The 19,005-nt window shown below is 48.3% G+C and overlaps 2 protein-coding genes across 2 annotated transcripts; both read right to left on the bottom strand.

Annotated features, from left to right (window-relative positions):
- Positions 1 to 3,692: 3,692 nt before the first annotated feature.
- LOC136491832 (uncharacterized) lies at positions 3,693 to 4,304 on the bottom strand. Its single transcript, XM_066488056.1, has one exon. It carries the CDS (start codon positions 4,302 to 4,304, stop codon positions 3,693 to 3,695), a length of 612 nt encoding a protein of 203 aa, XP_066344153.1.
- Positions 4,305 to 5,255: 951 nt separating this feature from the next.
- On the bottom strand, positions 5,256 to 8,912 carry LOC136493622 (protein SMAX1-LIKE 3-like). Its single transcript, XM_066489719.1, has 3 exons — positions 7,507 to 8,912; positions 6,721 to 6,937; positions 5,256 to 6,588 (listed from the first exon to the last, which is right to left on the bottom strand). Exons 1-3 carry the CDS (start codon positions 8,718 to 8,720, stop codon positions 5,458 to 5,460), a joined length of 2,562 nt encoding a protein of 853 aa, XP_066345816.1. The 5' UTR covers positions 8,721 to 8,912; the 3' UTR covers positions 5,256 to 5,457.
- Positions 8,913 to 19,005: the final 10,093 nt, after the last annotated feature.

Here is a 19,005-nt window from a genome sequence, read left to right as displayed (position 1 = left end):
AACCGAACGCGAGGAAAATGGCGCTGCCAATCATTGCTGCTTTTCTGGTTGTTTTCGTTCCCTTTTATTCTCGGTGTTTACACGGTCCAAGGACCCACGATCGCCCTGCCATGCGCGCTCACGCTGCATCGTGCCCGCCTAAGGCGCGGGAACGCTCTTCATGCGCGACATGGCGGTGATCACTACTGGCCGCACCGTGAACGCAGCACGGTTCTGGCTTGTACACCGCTAGGACACATGCAACTAGCTAAAAAATGGTAAAACAAACATGCACTACAACTGAATTACATGAATGCTAATGCAAGAACGTGCACGGGATTAGCTCAACATTTCACCCCCTTAATCCCACTGCACATCCACCACTCCCAGCTGCTGCCTCAGCTCGATGAACCTGACCTTCCCAAGTGCCTTTGTCAGGATATCAGCCAACTGATTTTGCGTGCTCACATGATCAATATCAATGCTGCCATTATCAACACAATCTCTAACAAAATGATACCTTGTATCTATGTGCTTGCTATGTTCATGATGAACTAGAGTTTTGCTCAGAGCTATGGCCGATTTGTTATCAACTAGGATACTTACTTTTGGAGCATGAACACCAAGTAGTTCACCCAAGAGACGACTGAGCCAAACACCTTGACAGGTGGCACCTGCACTTGCAATATACTCAGCCTCACATGATGAAAGGGCAACCACTCTTTGCTTCTATGAAACCCAAGTGACCAGATTCATGCCAACAAAGAAAGCCGAGCCACTTGTGCTCTTTCTATCATCAATGTCACCTGCCAAGTCACTATCGCTGAAACCAAGTATTATGGGTTCAGAAACTCCTGACTTTGTATATTTGTAGCCATAATTCAGAGTACCTGTGACATATCGAAGTATCTGTTTGACTGCTGCCTAGTGACTTGCTCTTGGCATTTCCATGTACCTGCTCACAATGCCCACTGAATATGCAAGCTCTGGCCTTGTATTCACCAAGTATCTTAAACTTCCAATAACACTCCTGTACTTTGTTGCATCCATAGGTGGGGAATTATCATTCTTGCTCAGCTTCAGTTTGTTCTCCATTGGAACCTGACAGGGATTACACCCCTCAAACCAGCCTGCTCAAGAATCTTCAATGCATAAGCACTCTGACATAAAGTTGTCTCCCTCTCCTTCTGCTCTACCTGAATTCCCAGGTAATAGGTGAGTAAGCCAAGATCACTCATACTGAAACTCTTCATCATTTGCCTTTTGAATGCATCGATACTCTCCTGACTTGGTCCTATAATAATCAGGTCATCAACATACACTCCTACTATTAGGAAATTGCCACTGTTATTAGACCTTCTATACACTACATGCTCATGTGGGTTCTTTACAAAACCAAGTTTTAGTAGCTCCTTATCAAGTCGAGCATTCCATGCCTTGGGTGCCTGACGCAACCCATACAAAGCTTTCTTCAGTTTGAGCACCTTTCCACTCCCCTTTTCAACAACAAAACCAGGAGGCTGCTGAACATAAACCTCCTCTTCCAAGTCTCCATTCAAAAATGCTGATTTGGCATCCATGTGATGTACCTTCCAACCACTTCTTGTAGCCAGTGCTATGAGCAACCTCATAGTTTCAATACGAGCTACTGGTGCAAACACTTCATCAAAGTCCACCCCCTCACGCTGAGCATAGCCCTTTGCCACTAATCTAGCCTTGTGCTTGATCACATTGCCCTATGGATCCTTTTTTACCTTGAACACCCATTTGAGGCCTATAGCACGATGGCCTGCAGGCAACACTGCTAGGTCCCATGTTTGATTAGACTGAATCGACTCCATCTCTGATTTCATTGCTTCTCTCCAGCATTCTTCCACCAAAGCTTCCTCAACACTACTTGGTTCTTCTGCAGCTACAAAACACACTCCACTGTATTTAAACCCATGGACTTCTTCAGTTGAATCATTAAGATCTTGCAAAGTACGGTATCTCAATTGATTTCCATCAGAATCCACTGCTTCTCCAGTTGGAGGTGTAGCAAACTGAAAGTGTGGTGCAGTTGGGGTCGATGGTGGTGTTGCAGGTTCTGGTGATGCTACTAGATCTCCATTGAACGACAAATGACCAAGTGAGTTGTTAACTAGGGAAGAATGCCCTAGGAACAGTGCTGGCTACCCAACTGAATCAGCTTGCTCATTGTTAGTTACTGTTCCTCGTCTGGCAATAGAATAGAACTCCACTTCTACTCCACTGTCAGTGCCTTTCTTCTGAATGTTCTCTCCCTAGTTCCATCCATGATGCTCTTCAAACACCACATCACGTGAGACTTATGACTTCTTATTCACTAGATCGTAGACATGATAGCCTTTTGTGCCTGCTTCATATCCCACAAACACCATTGGTGTTGATCTGTCTGACAACTTCGTCACCCCTAGACCGTTTCTCTTTACATGAGCCACACACCCAAATGTTCTCAAGTGATTCACCATGGGTTTCCTGTTGTGCCATGCTTCATAAGGTGTCTTCCCATCAAGGCTTCTAGTGGGAGCCCGATTCAACAAATACACAGCTGTGTGCACAGCTTCACCCCAGAATTCACTCGACATCTTCTTGCTTTTCAACATACACCTTGCCATCTCCACTATGGTTTGATTGCGGCGTTCCACCACCCCATTCTGTTGTGGTGAGTATGGTGTTGTGGTAAAGTGCTTCAAGCCATGCTCATCACATAATTCACTGAACTGAATGGAGTTGAACTCACCACCTCTGTCAGAGCGAAAAGCTCGAAGTTTTCTCTCACTCTCTGTCTCTGCAAGTGCCTTCACACGCTTGAAACACTTGAATGCCTCATCTTTAGTCATAGGAGTTCTATCCACATATAACGGCTATAGTCATCAACAATCAACAGAAAAATAGTTCTTACTACTAGGTGTGCTAGGATGGATCTGTCCACATAGATCAGTATGGACTAAATCAAGTGGTTTCTCCCCTCGATAGTTTGCTACCTTGGGGAATGCCCGTCGATGCTGCTTCCCTAGAGCACAACCATCACCGAATTCCTCCACTCGATCAATCAGTGGCATGCCCTCCACCACATTCTTGGACCCGAGATCACGAAGTGCTCTGAAGTTCAGATGCCCATACCTCCTATGCCACACCCAAGCCTTGTCATCTTTCATTGCTACCAGGCAAACAGGAGCAGCTAGCTGCATTTTCAACAGATACAGACGATTCTTGACACGAGGTGCTCTAGCCAGGAGGCACCTCTCAACATCATACACATTGCAAAACCCTGCTTCTATCACAATCTTGCAACCTCCCTCCTCTAGCTGACCAAGGCTGACTATGTTGCTTTTTAATTTAGGTATGAAATAAACTTCAGTGAGTACCTTGTGACCTTTATTCTTCGTTTGGAGCATCATGGAGCCTAGGCCTTCGATCTGCACCAGTGAACCATAACCAAAGCGAACAGTGCCACCCACCGACGTGTCCAGCGACGCAAGCACCTCACAGCGCCCTGTCATATGATTCCTGGCCCCTGTGTTGAGGACCCATGCGTCATCATCTCGATCAGCTGGGTACACCTTCTCCTCGTTGAGATGCACGACCTGCTATGGCGCGCGCACCCCAACTGCCTTGACATCGCGCCGCGGCATCATGACATGCACTGCGTTCACCGTGGCCAGCATGAGCGCCGGCTGTTCTTGATTGGCCTACACATGGCGTGCTTCTTCTCGATGCTCCTTCTTGGGCTGCTGGCAATCCTGCTTCCAGTGACCATAGATGCCACAGTTGCGGCACCTGCCCTTCCGCCTCGACATGCCCTCGGAGGTCAGTTTGACAACAGGCTCCTTCTTCTCACCGCGCCCGGCGTTCTTCGACTTGACCGGGGTGAACCCGCCTTGTCTCTCGCCACCGCCTCTTGAGGATGACTCCGGCATGAGCCAATGGCGGTACTTTGACAGCCACTCGTCTTCTGACAACATGAGGCGCTCTGATTTCTCGGTGATGGTGTCAACGTCGATTCGATCTTCAGCTGTCCTCAGGCGTCCTACCAGGTCTTCCACGGCGAGCGTGTTCACGTCGAGGAGCGTCTTGATCGACACTGCGATCTGGGAGTAGCGCTTCGGGAGTACACGCAACATCTTCTTCATGATGTGAGTGTCGCTGACGGTTTCCCCGAGCCTGCGCAAATTCTCAGCCAGCGTGGTGATACGCAGGCTGAAATCGTCCACGAGTTCGCCGTCCTTGAAGCAGATGTTCTCGAACTCATGTTGCAAGCGCTGTGCATGGGCTTCCTTGACACGGGTAGCCCCTTCACGCATGCTTTTCACCACCCCCATGCCTCCTTGACTATCTTCTTGCTCCCCAGGATCGACCACATCTCCTTTGGCACGGAACGCAGGAGCGCGCCCATCGCTTGTTGATCCTGAGCACGCTTCACACCAGCGCCGCCTGGCTCGATCACCTCCCAGATCTCCATGGCTTCGAAGTTGCACTGCATCAGCATAGCCCACTCCGAGTAGTTGGAGCGTGTGAGCATTGGCCACATGAGCGAGCTCTCCCGAACTCCTCCCGCCGCGACGCTCGGTGACGCGCCGTCGCCCATCTCCACCTCCGGTCGCCTTCTTTTGGGAACGACGTGCTTCTTGCCGGCAGGTTCTCGCGGTGGGCTAACCGATCCGCTATAGAACATACACCTTCAAGCTCTGATGCCAATTGTTGTCGCCGGCTGCCGGAATTGCAGCTTGACGAGGATCGGCAACGACGCAAGACTCGCTCTAGAACACACGACGTCGCGCTCTCTCTCACGCACGCGAATTGTGTGGATCTCAACCGAACACGAGGAAAATGGCGCTGCCAATCGTTGCAGCTTTTCTGGTTGTTTTCGTTCCCTTTTATTCTCGGTGTTTACACGGTCCAAGGACCCATGATCGCCCCGCCATGCGCGCTCACGCTGCATCGTGCCCACCTAAGGCGCGGGAACGCTCTTCATGCGCGACATGGCGGTGATCACTACTGGCCGCACCGTGAATGCAGCACGGTTCTGGCTTGTACACCGCTAGGACACATGCAACTAGCTAAAAAATGGTAAAACAAACATGCACTGCAACTGAATTACATGAATGCTAATGCGAGAACGTGCACGGAATTAGCTCAACAATCTCTAGTCTAGGTGAAAAAAGAGAGTAAACATGGTCTGATGCGGATAACAGCGAATTAGAATCTTCAGGTAAATTTACAACAGCTCTATTTTGTCTTTAGTGAAGCCCAAATACACCAGCGATCCAATTCTCTAAAACCAAGATAGCAAAAAAAAAAAAAAAAAAAGAAGGTAAACTAAAAAATAAAACAAAACATAAACTAAAGAAAATGATACTTAGACTTGCGCTTGCAACTAATCTAGGTTCTTATCAGAACGAAGCACGTTTAATACGCTCACGGATCCTTCAATCAATGTACACAGTCAGTCACTAATTAATTCTCTTGTGGTCTTCTGAAGAATAGGGTCCTGTCGACGGCCGTGAGCAGACAGACATCACCGAAACTTCGCTCGTCCGCCTGATCGTTCTCCATGTCCACGTTCAAATCGATGCAAGATGGAGACGACGAGGAAGCACCATCTTCGTTGCGTTCATGGTCATCAGTGCGCTCCTCCATGGCCTCCTCCATCTCTACCTTCACCTTCTTGCTCGGTGGCGAGCAAGCTCTAGACCCGCTGGCGGCGTCAAAGCTCAAGCAGCTGAGGATGACGATGGCATCGCCCACGCCGACCGCCTCGCCAGCATGGTTCCGCACCACCCCGCTCTCGATCGCCTCCTTGATGCCGAGCTGGCAGTCCTGGTCAGCCTGCTCAACGTCCTCCATGAATATGACCCGGTGCGGGTTCTCGGAGACAGCCTCGTGCAACCGTTCTAGGTAGGCCATCCGTGGCCGCTTACTCCGGTGGTGCCCCTCGGAGGAGCCCGACGAGGCGGCAGGCGGCGGCGACGAGGCACCGCCACCAGGCCTGATGGATACGAAGCTGTTGCGTGACCCGAAGACGAGACTGGCGAGCTCCCTCGCCACCCTCTCCTTGCCGTCGGCGTCGCCTCCGAGGAAGAACATCCACGTCTCCTCCTTGGCGTCCGCCGACCTCGACTTGTCGCGCCGCTTGGCGATCCCCGACCGGCACTGCAGGACGGCACTGGCGATCTCCGGGATGATCTCCTTCTGCCACGGCACTTCCTTCTCCAGCGCGCCGCAGAGCACCTTGAGGTTCTCGGCGTTGAGCTCCTTGAACTTGGCCTTGGCGCGGCACTCCACCTCCACGGAGCCGTTGGAGCCGCCGGAGTCGTGGGATCTGCTGGTGGCCTTCCCGCTGGGCTCGCGCTTGGGTCCCCACGGGTGGTGCGCCGCGGCGTCGAGACCAGCGAGGAGCCACGACGAGTGCCGCGGCTGCTGCTGCTGCTGCTGCTGCGATTGATGATGATCGCCGCCGTGCTCGTAGGAAGAGATGGAGGATGCCGGAGACACCGGCGCGGAGAAATGCAGCGTCATCCGCTGTGACGGCCTGCTGCAGATGGAGCTCCATGTCTTGCCAAGGTCCGTAAGATGGGTCGTAGGCTCCTGTAAAAAAAGTCAGTTCGGAAGATTGTTAGAAGTTTAGAACATGTGTCAAAGTTGTACTCATAACATACGTACTGCAGTAATTGGATTATTGGAGAAGGAATCATGCATGTGACTGAACATTTTGTGTACCTGATGATCACGGCAATGCTGGAGCCAGGAGGGGAGGGTGGACGACGAGACGAAGGGCCGAGGCAACGCCGCTTTCGTGTCGATCCTTGCGGCAGAGCAATCGGCGCAGCATCTGGAGATCAGCTGGGTGCCGCCCAAAAGCGGCCAGCAAGACGCCGGTCCGTTCCCATCCGTGTCAGAGCCCGCTTTCATGGACTGATTGATTGTGCCTAGAGCACTGCAGTAAGAACAAACGGGAATAAGATTCCAGTGTCATTTCACGTACCCCCCTCGACATATCCATAAAATCAGCTACCTGCTAGCTTTGCCTTGCCGGTGTACCACACACATATATTGTCTTTGGAATTATGTTGATAAAAAACCAGTTTTTCTTTCTTCAAACTATAGAGAGCTGCCAATTGAGATATATGGTTTTAAGAACTTAGGATGTTCAAACTTCAGAACCCAAGGGAGAAACAAAGATGGAAAAGAGGGAATATGTGTGAAGGTGACGAGCTAGCCAGTACTACTACCTAAAGCTTTTGTCCAGAAAGCACGCAAAAGACGCAAGCTTTCACTCACACTCATGGTAGGCAAAGAGAGAAAAGGGCAGAGCACGTTGCAGGGACGCTACAGTGCTACTCCTTGTTGTCCTATAGCTGCTCAGTTACTTCAGTTACTACGAATTGTCAGGGACATTTCGTTTCTGCAGGTTGATTCGTTCACCTGAAGTGACATTCTGAATCGAAAAACCTAACAACTTTGCATCGCAAACCGATTTGGAAATGGGACCTCTGGATAGATTACCTGTCGTCGAAGGCGCAGGTGAGGCCCAACGCGAGGCTGCCGGCGGGCACGGTGAGCGTCTGGAGCCCCCACAGGCTCTCCAGCGACGGCTGCCCGACCCGACACCTCATGTAGGCCTGGTACGTCCCGAACCCGAGGAGCCAGCAGAGGCTGCCGCCGCTCGTCACCAGGGCGCGCAGCTCGGTGACGACGTGCTCGACGGAGCAGTAGTACCCTCTCCTCCCGCTCTGGACGTGGCCCGCCCAGAACTCGGCCGCCCACTTGAGGTCCTCCACGACGAGCACGACCTGCTGTTGCCTCCTGCCCCTGACGAGGCACCGCAGCTCGCCGAGCCGCCGCTCGGTCTCCTCCCTCGGCATGTCGCGGAACGACGACATGCGGAGGCTGACGACCTGCGCGCCTCGCAGCGCGTCGTGCTTCGCCTCGGCTCTCTTGATCTTGTCCATGGCCGCATGCGCCGTGGCCTCGGCCGCGCCCACGCTCTCCGCGATGACGACGACCTTCTTCTTGCTCCGGGACGCCAAGCAGTCCAGGATGGCGGCGACGTCCTCGTCGCGCGCTTGGTGCAGCGGGAGCGGCAGCTTGTTGGCTTTGGCTTCCAGAGGTGGGCTTGTGGTGGCAGAGGTGCTAGGGTTAGGGTTTTTGCCTGGAGCGGCCGTGGCCGCGGTGGTTGTGGTGCTGCACACGGCCTGCTCCACGTTGGCCTTGACCTGGGTGCTGGAGAAGCCAGCCTCCCGCATCACGCGGCTGACGCTGGGGTCGTCGAGGATGGAGACGACGAGCTGCTCGAGCTCGATCTTGACGGTGAGCACCGGCTGCTGCTGGCTCTCGACGGAGCCGCGCCGCTGGTGCGCCTGCGCGCGCTTGAACGCCGCGACGAGCGCGTTGGACAGGGACGGCGGGTAGTAGTGGTGGTGGTGGTGGTGGCCGTGGCCGCCGAGCAGCGGCGATGAGGCGACCGCGGCGGACGCGGGGAGGCGGTTGAGCGCCACGTTGAAGCAGAGCTCCAGCGCCTTGCACTGCAGCGGGTGGGAGTGCGAGCGGAGGCACGCCGCGCGCAGCAGGCCCGCGGGCGCCGCCAGCATCGCGCTCGCCACGTGCAGCGGCGTCACCTGCGCGTTCCCGCGCCTCCGCGCAAGGCTCACCGCCTGCTTCACCACCGCCGCGGCCTCCGCCGTCAGCGACTGCTGCACCGTGCACCCCCCGGCCCTCATCTCTCCAGGGCAGCCACCTATAGCTAGCTGATTAATTTGGTGCAGCAACGGCAGTGAGTGGTGAAAGATCTGGTGGCAGTTGCGAGGCTGAAGACGAGATCAGGGAGATGTGTGCGTAGATATAGAGGGGGGGATCGATCACTGGAGCTGCAGATGGTGGTGCTGCTTTATATGTTTTTTTTTTTGAGGGAACAGGAGGGACTCGGGTAGTCCCTACCGGAAATTTCTTAGAGTAACCAAGATGCTGCTTTATATGTTGGTGAGTGTTGATCATCTTTTGAGCAGGGCCGGCCGGTGATGTCGGTGAAGGATGGATGATTATTTGGGTGTATGGATTTGTGCTTTTCTTGTTAGAGAGGGCTGCTGCTGGCTATAGCTGCATTTTTCTTTACTACTCTTAGATTTTTTTTCCCGGGTCCAAAGTGGATTTTGTGGTGGGAAAGAGAAAGTGGGTAGAGCGTAGAATGCATGTGCTGACAAAGCAGATACAAAGGCGCCTCAGCTTTCCCTCCTCTCTCTATCTCTCTCCATACCTCTCTCAGTCTAGTTCAATGACCAGATTTTGTACACAGGGTATTATTGCAGTATCCTTGCGACCAGATTTTGTATGTGATCGCCTACCTCTAAAGAATGACCCAGTGAGATTGGCTGAGAGCTAAAATTTATGCAGCAATGCATCAAAGTGAGCAAAGGCGAACATAAAATTTTGAACCTGATCTGGAAGGATTCGAACAGGGGTGACAAATATGCATTGATCATTGGAGCAGCTAGCTAGTGCTTGCAGACTTTGTGATTTCTGCGGGCTCTCGCTCTGCGTATAAAAGGCACAGTGATGTTTCCCGCCGAGATATAGTCTCTGTAGATCACTCTTCAACATGTTATAGCACGTCTATTTTCATCGCATGCAAAAGTAATCAGCATATATATAGGAGTTAACTACTCTCTCCGTCTCAAAATAAGTGTTGTCCTTATTTTTTGAAGAGTACCAAATACATACAATAAAATATTAATATTTATAGTATATAATTAGTATTATTAGATAGATTATTAAATCTATTTTTGTAATAAGTTTATTTAGAGATATAAATGCTGCTAATATTTTATACAAACCTAATCAAATATAAAAAAGTTTGACCGGCACAAATACCGTAACAACACTTATTTTAGGACAGATAGAGTACTTGGTAAAACAACACGTAGAAAAAAAATCCATGGCACGACAAGTATCATATTGTTTTATTTGGACAAAATCATATGTATAATATGCTGTGCAGCAGAATCGCACAAAGCAGACACTTCATTCAAGATTATGCAAAAGTAATGACCACCTTGTAATGATAAGGAACAAATCTTTCCAACAAAGGCATATACGAATTTATGTAAATTTTGATGCCTGCGTAGCTGCAAGTAGCCATATATACATGTGTTAGACGGTCTCCAACAAGAAACTTATATGGGCATCTAAACCTAAAATGGGTAGCAAGAGACCCAAAATCAGCCTCCAACAGAGCACCTATACGGAAGACCTATTTTGGGTTGTCTAAGAGGCACAACCTAAATATGGGCATCCTCTCTCCTGGAAACCCATTTGCAGAAATGATTCTCTTTTGGGTCTTGTTGTTCGAGAAGATGCCGAATAGATATTGAGCCTTTTGCCTGTAGCGTTATCCAAAGGACGAATGAGTCTTGTATTTTTAGTGTTGTTGGAGATGGCCTTATGTAGAGGAAATGACGCTTCCCACCAAAGGTGTGTAGGCAGAATAAAATAAAGTTTAAAGTACATTTTTCAATCTTTCAACTTGCATGATAGTTCGATTTTCACCCTTAAATTATGAAACTAGGTAATGGATGTTTTTCACCTATCAAAACTGCACAAATTTGACTCTATTACTGGTTTCTAAGGAGGTTTTTTATATTTTATAAAAATAATAAATTTTCTTTACTATCTAAATTTATACAATTTATTTTAGATCGAGAAAATATGAAAGTAGTACTAATTAACCACTAATAACTACATCAGAGAGATAGAGGGTGTTTGTTGCACGGTTCATAGTTCATGACTGAAAATTAGACTGATGTGCAACTTCGAGCTAGCTAGTGACGTGATCATCCTTACCCATCACAATTAACCACTAAAAGACAAATTCTCAGGAAAGCTCTCACCCTATTGGAATAACAATAGTACACACTGGTCCACAAATAGCTACATAATAACTAACAAACTGAGTTCCTTTAGATTCTTAAGATAACAACCATGAGGTGATGATGGCTCTCTTAGAAAATACTCCTACACAATTTGCTTTCACATATGTATACATAAAAGCCACTTTCAATTATAAGTACTAAAACACTGATGAATCAAAAAAAAAAAAAACTGAACAGTGTAACGACCTCAGAAAATACAAGAAATTAAAGAGTAATTTACCTAAAATTCGACAAGTACTCTGCATCTAAAACGTCGAGTAGTACATATAAGCATTCTAAGAGAGTAGGAGACACTAGTGACTTTGCTGCTTTCACACCTCCCGCAGGTCGTGATGACGATACAATGGATCATATTAACCACAGGAAACGGGACTGATCTTGCAATGATGACGATACAACATATGACGCTTTTAGGTGATCGATCGATCGATAGGATCTGATGTGGCCTGCAGTGACCTCTCATCTTTTGAGAGGGCCCATTTAAATTGGTTTTCTTTTCCTGCGAGAGAGATCTTTGTGCCCTGAAAGAATCGGGAACTGTGTACGGCCTCTTTCTCTCTGGACTCAAAATATAAGGAATAAAGCGTCCGTCCCCTTACTGCCCATATGCTCTTGACCGAAAACGGTAACAAGAGAAGGTGAATGGGAGCCTCCAATTTCTTTCAAAACTCTAAGTCGTTGTCCCAAAATCACAATCCAAGAGCAAACGCACGTGAGATCGATATGACCAAGAAGTACAGCGGATCGACCGAGAACCGACGGAAACAAGAGCTCGAAAGAACGAGAGAAAACAACACAATCTGCACATGCTCGGATTGTCTGCCGAAGGGAGCCCAGACTATTAGCAGGTCAGGTCCCGGACTATCTAGGGTTGAGGGCCGGACTGTCCGGAGTTCAACTCCCGAAAACCGAACGATGAGAAATAATTCTGACCTGGACAGAAAGAACAACGACAGACTGTCCGCTGTTGAATCCCGGACTGTCCGCAAGTCAAACACCAAAAAAACGAGCATGCTGAAATAGTTCTGGACACTACTTCAGCAGCAGCCCCGGAATGTCCGCGGTGAGGTCCCGGACTGTCCAGCATTCAGAGCAGCAAAACACGACCCAAAGAGACCTTCCGCTCGCGACGTGAACAGTAATGGAGGATTATCCGGGGGTCAGAGGTGGACTGTCCAAGGGTCGCGAAATCAAGCACGAACAGAGTCGCCCAAAAATCGCCCGGAGCAAGGAAAATCCTGATTTGCGGCCAAATTAAAACCAATTGCCACCAAATTTCAACCACATGGTCACAAGGCAATAGGTGAGCTATCCCCAAGAGATCATTACCCAATTTAAAGCCAATCAACGGGAAAACGAAGGAGAACGAAAAACACCTAAAATCACCCCACGAACTTGATTCGTCCCAATCTATGAACCCGTGAGGATTCGGTCAAATTCCTCTGGTGGAGAAAACCAACTCACGTCATAGTTCACCCCCAACGCAACCGGTTTGAATCAAAACACCTCAAAACTCAAGATCCAAGCCACACAAGAGAGGGGTGAGAGAAAGAACGCGAAGAACACAAACACAAATCACAAAAGCATCTCACAAATCAAATCACGGAGGACACGAGGAGGTTAGGGCCTCCATTCCTGCTGCAATCTTTGGTTCATACACAAATTCTCCAATTTGTGGACCTCTCTCACAAGCAAACCTAAGGGGAGGGGGAAACCTAGGGCAAGGATGAATAAAAAATGAAAGAGGTAAGGGAGATGGGGGCTCCCTCATCCTATTTAATAGGGCTATTACACAATCCCAGTTTCGCCCCTAGATATTTTAAGTTGAACCACTTAACCCGAGGGCATTATGGTCCAACCTGAGGTAATCTTCATCCGACGGCCACCGTGACCTTCATGAGATAGCTTCGCCTCGACGCGAACTCCTCGATGCCGCCACATGACGTTCGTTCCTCCTCGGAACCTCCGCCTGGGTTTTGAGGCCCAAACCCATAAACCCATCCACCCGATGGTTTTGAGGACCAAACCACCAAACTGTCCATGAGTAGCGTACTCCATATGCGTCCCCCACCACTTGACGCGTGTCACCACCGTCCTCGACCGGCCAGCCGCCATGTCTTCCTGAGCCAAGCTCGACTCGCACGTTTGCCATTTTGACTTGGTCAACATGGTCACTCCCATGTACACTTGCGCTTGTCCATGTCCCAGATGTTAGCCACCGCGGCTGGTCACTCGGCCTCCTGGTCCCTCAGTCCAAGCCTCACGTCCGTCCTTCACCGTTCCCGGTCCGTCGGCACGGCATGTCTCTACTTGACCTTCACCTCACCATCGACCACCGCCTCTGAGCTCCACACCTGCACACCACAAGCCAAGAGACATGTCACACAACCCAACTCACGCCATGGTTAGCTCACAAACTCAACCTTGATCGTGGATCACATTGATAATCACTCATTACAAGATGAACTACAAGGGCACATATCAACCTTGTGTTCGCAATCTCCCCCTTGATGAGTGCATTGTCAACACCAACACACAAATAGCTTGAGCAAAAGAAAAAAGAAAAAGAAGAAAAGAATACTCACCCAAATGACCAAAAGCCAAAGAAAAGCCAAAAAATAGGTCATTTGAAATGAGCAAAACTTGGTCCCCAAAGACATGGGCAATGGCTCGACGTAACCAAGTAAAACATAGCTAGCCCTCCAGAAGAGGCAAACGGGCTCAACACCACTAGCAAAGCTTGAAAAAGCCAGAAAACTGCTAGACCCTCCAGAAGAGGCAAAGGCTCAACACATCTAGCAAAAGCAACTCAGATGCAACTCCCCCTGAACAAATGCAATCTCCCAAATGAATGCATGCACTCAACAAGCTCTCCTTGGAGTTGTATGATCTATCTCTCCCCCTTGTTGACACATGCACACATCAAGCACTGAAAAGTAGTCACTCCCCCTCAAAATATGCTATGAATGCAAGGGATGTAGAAATGCAGAAGCTTCAGGGGTATAGCAATCAGATTGAAAAGATGCTCTAACTGGTGCTATTATGTGTGTGTAGCAACAAGTACAAGTGCTAGCAAATACTCAAACTAATCAAGTGAAACAAAATATGGCATTTAAGCAAGTTTGATCAATTTTAAGTAGTTCAAGAAGGGGTTCACCACTAAAAGTGGCATGTAGCAGGTATAAGCAAGAAATCAACCTAGTGCTAACAAGTGTATACAAGGTGAACTACCCCAAACAGTGGTCACACATCATGTCAAAGATGAACCTAAGACTTGTGTTTTCATCAAATTTTAATTTTTATCGGAGTTTGCAGCTTAACACAAGACTTAGTTAAAACATGTGTGTGCGAGAGGTTATTTGTACCATCAGGCCTAACTTAGCAACCATGCCAAGCCTATGTCATAGACAATCATAAGCTTAAGACAATGGTTTTGGCATCCACTACAAGGCCCAAGTTCATCCAAATGTGCAACTAGAAGCCGTCTTGATACCTTGACGTAGGACAGTATAGACCCATCTCGATCTTTTCTCATCACTTAGCTTGTTTTTCAAATTTTAGCACAAGAATCTCCAAGTTGTCCAAGCAAGTGAGTAACTCAAAGCATGAGACGTAGCAACCTAGCATATAAGTGGTAGCATTAGGGATCTCAACAAGTACTACACATGCTAGTAACCATCTCAGCGGTGAACTAATTTCAAGTTTCAATGGTTGTTAATCATGTTCACAATGTAAAAACAACTTAGCTCATAACATGCATCAATTGATCAAAAAGAGCTAAAGCCACAAGCACCGTAAGCACATACAAAACATCCCAAATAGAGTATAGTTTCAATCTAACAGTTATAACCATGAAGCTCAAAATGCTCTAATATACATGATGTAATGCAATGCAATATGATACAGAAAACAAAAGCTAAGCTACAAAGAAAACAAAACTACCTATACAACATAAATGTTCCCCTTCTCTAAAAAGGGAAACAAACCCCAAGCTCCCCTCGTAAATGCGCAAACTGGGCTTGGTCAAGGGGTTTGGTGAAGATATCTATGAGCTGGTTTTGGGTGTCAATATGGCGCAGGTCAATATCCCCTTTCTCATAGTGGTCTCACATGAAGTGAAAGTGGACCTCTATATGTTTGGTTTTTGAGTGGAGGACTAGGTTTTTGGCTACGCTTATGGCACTGGTGCTATCACAAAGCAAAGGCAATGGCCTAAACTCTAAGCCATAGTCTCTCAGGGTAGCTATCATCCAAAGCATCTGGGAGCAGCAAGCAGCGACAGCGACATATTCAGCTTCTGTGGTGGATTGGGCAATGCTGGGACCCGATCATGCTGTGGTACTCCTTTTGGTCTACAGGTTCTCCTTCCTCATCAGCATCCATTATCGTCGTGGTCGACATGGGCGTCGAAAGAGGCTTGGCCTCAGCCATATCAAACTTCTTCAGTAGGTCCTTAGTGTACTTGCCTTGGTGCACGAACATTCCTTCTTGAGTTTGCTTGATTTGTAACCCGAGGAAGAAAGTCAATTCTCCCATCATGCTCATCTCAAATTCCCTACTCATCGTATCTAAAAACTTGGCAACAAGAGCATGAGAAGAGCCACCGAAGATTATATCATCCACGTATATCTAAACCAAAAAGGGTGTCAGTGCCTTGCTTGAGGAGAAACAAAGTTTTATCAACAGAATCTATTTTAAACCCTCTGTCAAGCAAGAAGGCTTTCAAATGCTCATACCAGACTCTCGAGGCTTGCTTCAGAACATACAAGGCTTTGTGGAGTTTAAAAACATGGTTAGGAAACAAGATTTTCAAAGCCCGAGGGTTGCCTCACATAAACCTCTTCCTCTATGTACCTGTTCAAGAAGGCACTCTTCACATCCATCTAATACAGCTTGAATCCTTTTGAAGCTACAAACGCTAAAAGGATCCTAATTGCTTCTAGGTGAGCAACTAGAGCGAAAGTTTCCTCATAGTCTATACCCTCCTTTTGGTAGAAACCCTGAGCTACCAATCTAGCCTTATTTCTCACTACCACCCCATCCTCACTCTGTTTGTTCTTGAAAACCCACTTAGTACCTATGGGGTGGCAATCTGGTGGAGGTGGAACTAAAACCCACACTTGATTTCGCTCAAAGTTCTCTAACTCCTCGTGCATAGCATTGACCCAATCGGAATTAGATAGTGCGTGTCCAACATCTCGAGGCTCAAAAGAAGTAGCGAAAGCAGAGCATGCAAGGTGTGAGATGTGATATGACCTGGACCTGCGTGACTCACTGGTCGATGTCGCCAATCATGGTCTGAGGTGGGTAGCAGGCACTGAATGTGCTGAGGTGCCCACATTGAAGAAGTTGCCTCCCCCTCCACAGCAGCTGGGGCCTCCTCAGGTGCAGCCGATGCAGACTGAGGGGGCTGCTCGCATGGACCCCAAGTAGTGGAAGAAGAAGGATCGGGGACGTGAGCTAAAGTAGACGTCGTAGGCTCGAGAGGGGCAGCCGGTGGAGTTGGCTCGGGATCACCCCAATCAATATCTTCCTACTCCTCCTCCACAAAGATGCTCTCACCAATCTCCTAATCACCTGCACAATCAAAGACAGGAGAGGAACAAGGCATGATTTTTGTCAAAAGTGACCTCACATGTCTCCACTACTCGGTTAGTTTCAAGGTTAAGTACACGATATGCATGAGAGTGAGAAGCATAACCGAGAAATATACTATTGGAAGACCTAGACTCGAACTTGTCCAAATTACCTTATTTTAGGATGAAGCATTTGCATCCAAATACTCTAAAGTGTCTTACCTTGGGTAGTCATCCGAATCGCAACTCATAAGAAGTCTTCATGAAAGCTCAAAGGAAAATGTGATTGGAAACATGGCACGCGGTGTTGATTGCTTTAGCCCAATACCTCTTAGGAGTCCTATGCTCATCGAGCATCATCCTAGCCATCCCAATAAGGGTCCAATTCTTACACTCAACAACACCATTTTGCTATGGGACATAAGCAGAGGAAAGCTGATGCTCGAGGCCCAAAAAAGCACAAAAGGTTTCTAAATGAGTATTCTTGAATTCTATGCCATTGTCACTGCAAATTGCTCTCATGGCACTCTTAGATAACTCATTTTGCAACCAAAGAATCAAATCCCGAGCATGTGAAAAAGCCTCATCCTTACTTTCCATGAAAACACCCAAGAGTAGCGAGAAAAGTCATCCATGATCACTAGAACGTACCACTTCCCACCATCTAACCGAACCCGAGCTGGACCAACTGTGTCCATGTGAAGTAGCTCGCTGGGTTCCTTGGTCATGACTTGGTTCACAGGTGGGTGAGAAGCGGCAACCATCTTCCCGTGATGACAAGGGTGGCAAACCAAATCCTTTTCAAAGTTCAACTTGGGCAATCCTCGGATTAGATCAAGTGAGCACAACCTAGCTAGTAAGTCAAAGCTCAAGTGACCTAGTCTCCAATGCCACTTCCAAAGCTCAAAGGAGGATCCGGCCACCAAACATCGAGAAGAGCCAAAAGAGTGAGAAAAATTAGCTCAAAACACAACCAAAAGGGAAAATCTGGCAAATAAGATCTCTCTAAGAATCAAGAACTCGAGACAAGCCGGTCTTAAAGTGCACTTCAAAGCCATCCTGAAGAAGTTGCGAAACTGAAAGCAAATTGAAATGCAAATTTGAAACCAAAGCAACATCCTTCAGAACAAAACTCTCGTTGACCTGAATGGTCCCACGAGAAAGCACCTTACCTCTACTATTGTCCCTCGAATGTGATGTACTCCTTGCATTGTACAGGGTCGAGGCTGGAGAACCATTTTGAACATATGGTCATGTGGCGCGAACAGCCGGAATTAATGAGCCATGTGTTCTCCAGGCCTCCAACCTGCATCAATAGAAAGACATGGAGTGAGCAAATGGCGCAACACTGGGGTTAGTAAACTATGGAGAATACCAGTGTTGGCTCATTTGCCCTAGAAAAGTGTTAGGAAAAACACCAAACATGCCATGTCCCATTTGAGGAAAACGGTCACCACGTGGGGGAAAACGTGGTCCGCTAGAGGGACTGAAAACCAAAGCCACCGCCATGGGGTTCAAAGTCATATTGACCATGACCTAAACCATGTCGGGCACGACCACCGCGTGGTCTCACAACCTAAGGACTAGCACCTTGAGGCATTGCACCTCTAGTCCTAGCACTGCGCCTCTGAACAGGTGGCACATGTACACCATGGGGCGAGCGGTACATGTTCTAGTTGTTCAACTCATACTCTCACCGCTCATCTCTCTTCCTCCTAAAGCAAAACTCAGCAAGGTGACCATCCCTATGGCAGTAGTCATAGTGATATCTCACCTCTCTCTTGGGTGGTTGTTGGCTCACTCTCTTGTGGGTATGGTTCACTTTTTGTGGCTTTTTGGCTTTAGGAAGGGGATCCTCAGAGATGTTTGGTAGAGTATCAAGTGGGTTCTTGAGATGGTTAGGTTTTGGAACCCAAACTTGTTTCTGGGGTGGAGCTTTTAGAGTTTTTCAAGCACCCCATCTTTGATAGTGGGCTCAATGGGCTTAGGTGGAGTGATTTTGATCAACTTGGGAGTAGTGGAAGGTTTCTCACTTGGGTTTAAACCACTGCACTCACTAACCTTGCCATAGATATGGCCATCCTTCCCACCTAGAGCAAAGCCTACACCCAATGCACCAATTCCCCACCTGAACTGGCTCATCATCATGCCCGACTATGGCTCACTGCAAGACACCCAACTCAAGATGGACCAAAGGTATGTGTTGTCCTCGGTTTTCATCTTGTCATGCCTACATGACTCAAGCTCCAGCACCAAGCTCTCACAACATGCACACTTAGTAGTAGTGCTATCTGAACTGACCTTCTCAAGCAAAGAGATCCTAGCAACCTTCACTGCCAGCTCAGATTGCAAGCCCGAGTAGGACTTACACGCACCCAACAAGCTAGAGCTAGACTTCAACTCATCATTCTCATCAAGCAAAGCAACATACTTGGATTGCAAGTCTATAAGGTTGGTCATGTGAACAGCACGCTCATCATACTCAACCTCATCTGACACTACTA

The sequence above is a fragment of the Miscanthus floridulus genome, chromosome 11 (assembly GCF_019320115.1).
Source record: "Miscanthus floridulus cultivar M001 chromosome 11, ASM1932011v1, whole genome shotgun sequence".
Classification (NCBI taxonomy): Eukaryota; Viridiplantae; Streptophyta; class Magnoliopsida; order Poales; family Poaceae; genus Miscanthus; species Miscanthus floridulus.
Note: the sequence above shows the minus strand (reverse complement) of the source record. Positions and strands in the feature narration are given on the sequence as shown.